We start from the raw sequence: 2,500 nt of genomic DNA on the forward strand, positions 1-2,500 counted from the left end.
AAAGACAACAAGATAAATGAAATATCCCGTTTAATAAATATAGTGAGATTAGATCCAGCGGGAGATGCTTGATGAGAAGTCCGACTAGCAGAGCTCTCATCTGGGTAGATGGGCTGCAGCGCTTGCCCGAGAGCGTCTGTGTGGTCACGTGATGTGCGTTTTCAGCGTTTTGGTGTGGACGGAGAGCAGTTCAGAAACGCTGGGTAAAACGCGAGTGTGGACGCGGATCGTTTTCATTCTAAAACGCCGTTTTAAAACTAAAACGTACTAGTGTAAACGGGGCCTAAGTCAGACTTGTTTTCAGGGAATGTTGGGCTCCAGCAGGGCTGTCCTTTGTCACCAGTTCTGTTCATCATTTTTATGGACAGAATTTAAAGTGTAGCCTTGGGATTTCATCTCTGTTATTCGCAGATGATGTCCTTCTTCGATTATGGACCTTCAGCATGCGCTGGGGCGGTTTGCTGCAGAGTGTGACACGGCTGGGATGAGAATCAGCACCTCTGAGGCCATGGTGCTCCACCGGAAAAAGGTGGTTTGCCATTTAAAGGTTGGAGGAAAGTCCTTACCCCAAGTGGAGGAGTTCAAGTATGTCTGGGTTTTGTTCACGAGTGAGGGAAGGATGGAGCGTGAGATTGACAGGCGGATCGGTTCAGCGGCACCAGTAATGGACCGGTCTGTTGTGGTGAAGAAGGAGCTGAGCCGAAAGGCAAAGCTTTCAATTTACCGGTCAATCAACCTTCCTACTCTCACCTATGGTCATGAGCTTTGGGGCATGACAGTAAGGACAAGATCTCAGATACAAGCAGCTGAAATGAGTTTCCTTTGTAGGGTGGCAGGGCGCACCCAAGCTCTGTCACCCGGGAGGAGCTAGGAGTTGAGCCGCTGCTCCTCCACATCCAGAGAAGTCAGCTGAGGTGGCTCAGGCATCTGTTTCGAATGCCTACTGGACTCCTACCTAGGTAAGTGTTCCAGGTATGTCCCACTGGGAGGAGGCCTTGGGGAATACCCAGGACATGCAGGAGGGACTATAGCCCCTTTCACACAGTGATACTGGTAAATATCCGGAAAATTTCCGGAACGACTTTACCAGTAAGTTCAATAAAGCGCTGTTCACACAGGCGAGGACGTTACGGAATTTTTCTGGAAAAGAGCATTCACACATCCACTCCAAAATAGCGGTAAATTCTGACATTATTAACCTAAAATGAGATGTAAACGGCTGCGCTTTTGTTTGTAAACATTTAATTACATTACAAACTCTATGGATGGATCATTATTGTGAACAACTCTGATGAAAACATATAGAGAAACACTTTCGCATCTGTGTGTGTGCTGGCGCTCACTCCTTCACGGGCACACGCGACACGTCAAGCAACTGAAGGAAGGAGACAAACAACGGCTTATAATTAAGCATCTGATCGATAATTATTTACACAGTTGGCATAAAGAAGGAACATATAAACGTGATCTGACTAACATCTAGCAGCTAAATGTATCTGGGAAAATATTCAAAGGCTTTTACTCTCATAAACCGCGCGGACGAGAATGTTTCTGAATGTTCTGATTGGCTAAAGTAGACGTCTCACTTCAGCACATTCAAGACATACACGCGCTGTTTCCGGCACTCTTCCCTCTGCGTTCGCGCAGCGTTCCGCCAAATTACCGGTAATGTTACAACTTTTCTTTCCGGTAAGTTTCCAGAAAGGTCTGTATGTGTGAAAGGGGCTAATGTCTCTCAGCTGGCCTGGGAACGCCTCGGGAACACCCCAGAGGAGCTGGAAGAAGTGTCTGGGGAGAGGGAAATCTGGGGTGCTCTCTTAGGACTGCTGCCCCCATGACCCGGCCCTGGATAAGCGGATGAAAATGATGATGATGATGAACTATTGTAACATTATTGCCTATTGTTGAGGTTATGCAGCTTTTTGAGAGCGTGTGTGTGTGTGTGCGTGTGTGTGTGAGGAGGTGAATTATTATTGTGTTGTTTTTGCATTTACCTTATTGTTTTGATTGCATCGATGCAGTTGTCTTAATCCACGGCTGTATCTGGCATTTGTGTATATATTTGTGAATATTAAAGACACCCTTGAAAACCTCACAGGGGCTTATTCTCTTAATAATAACAGATTTGGCAATCATCAATAAGCAAATATAATAAAAGCTGTGGATTGCATTAGACCTTGACGCTCACTGTTACTCAGTAAAATCACCGTGTGACGTGTAAATGTTGGTGTGTGCTTTAGCTTCAGTGTAGATCACCTGCAGTTCTCTGGACAGAAGGACACTGCTCATGTCCAGCGGAGCAGGATTGAAGACGTTTCCCTGAAAACACACACAATACAAACACCGTCACATCTGTGAGTCAGTATTACCAGACAGAGTGTGTTTCCGTTCAGCTGTTTATACAAGCATATCAGGGATATTGCATGAAAACTGCTTGAAGAAAATGCCAAGATGTGCATATATTTTACAATGTTTCCAGCAGATTGTAACCGTACGTTTA

The 2,500-nt window shown here is 45.5% G+C and overlaps 1 protein-coding gene across 11 annotated transcripts in view; it reads right to left on the reverse strand.

Moving 5' to 3' along the window:
- LOC101884734 (ryanodine receptor 3-like) overlaps positions 1–2,500 on the reverse strand; it is a 275,348-nt gene that overhangs the window by 89,237 nt on the left and 183,611 nt on the right. For all 11 annotated transcript variants that reach the window (XR_012393129.1, XR_012393127.1, XR_012393126.1 and 8 more), the window contains one exon: positions 2,257–2,319. Coding sequence is in view for 7 of the 11 variants with exons in the window: in XM_073927942.1 (XP_073784043.1) it covers positions 2,257–2,319 (63 nt within the window). In the remaining 4 variants the exon portion in view is untranslated. The remainder of the gene's footprint in view (positions 1–2,256; positions 2,320–2,500) is intronic.

The sequence above is a fragment of the Danio rerio genome, chromosome 17 (genome assembly GCF_049306965.1).
Source record: "Danio rerio strain Tuebingen ecotype United States chromosome 17, GRCz12tu, whole genome shotgun sequence".
Classification (NCBI taxonomy): Eukaryota; Metazoa; Chordata; class Actinopteri; order Cypriniformes; family Danionidae; genus Danio; species Danio rerio.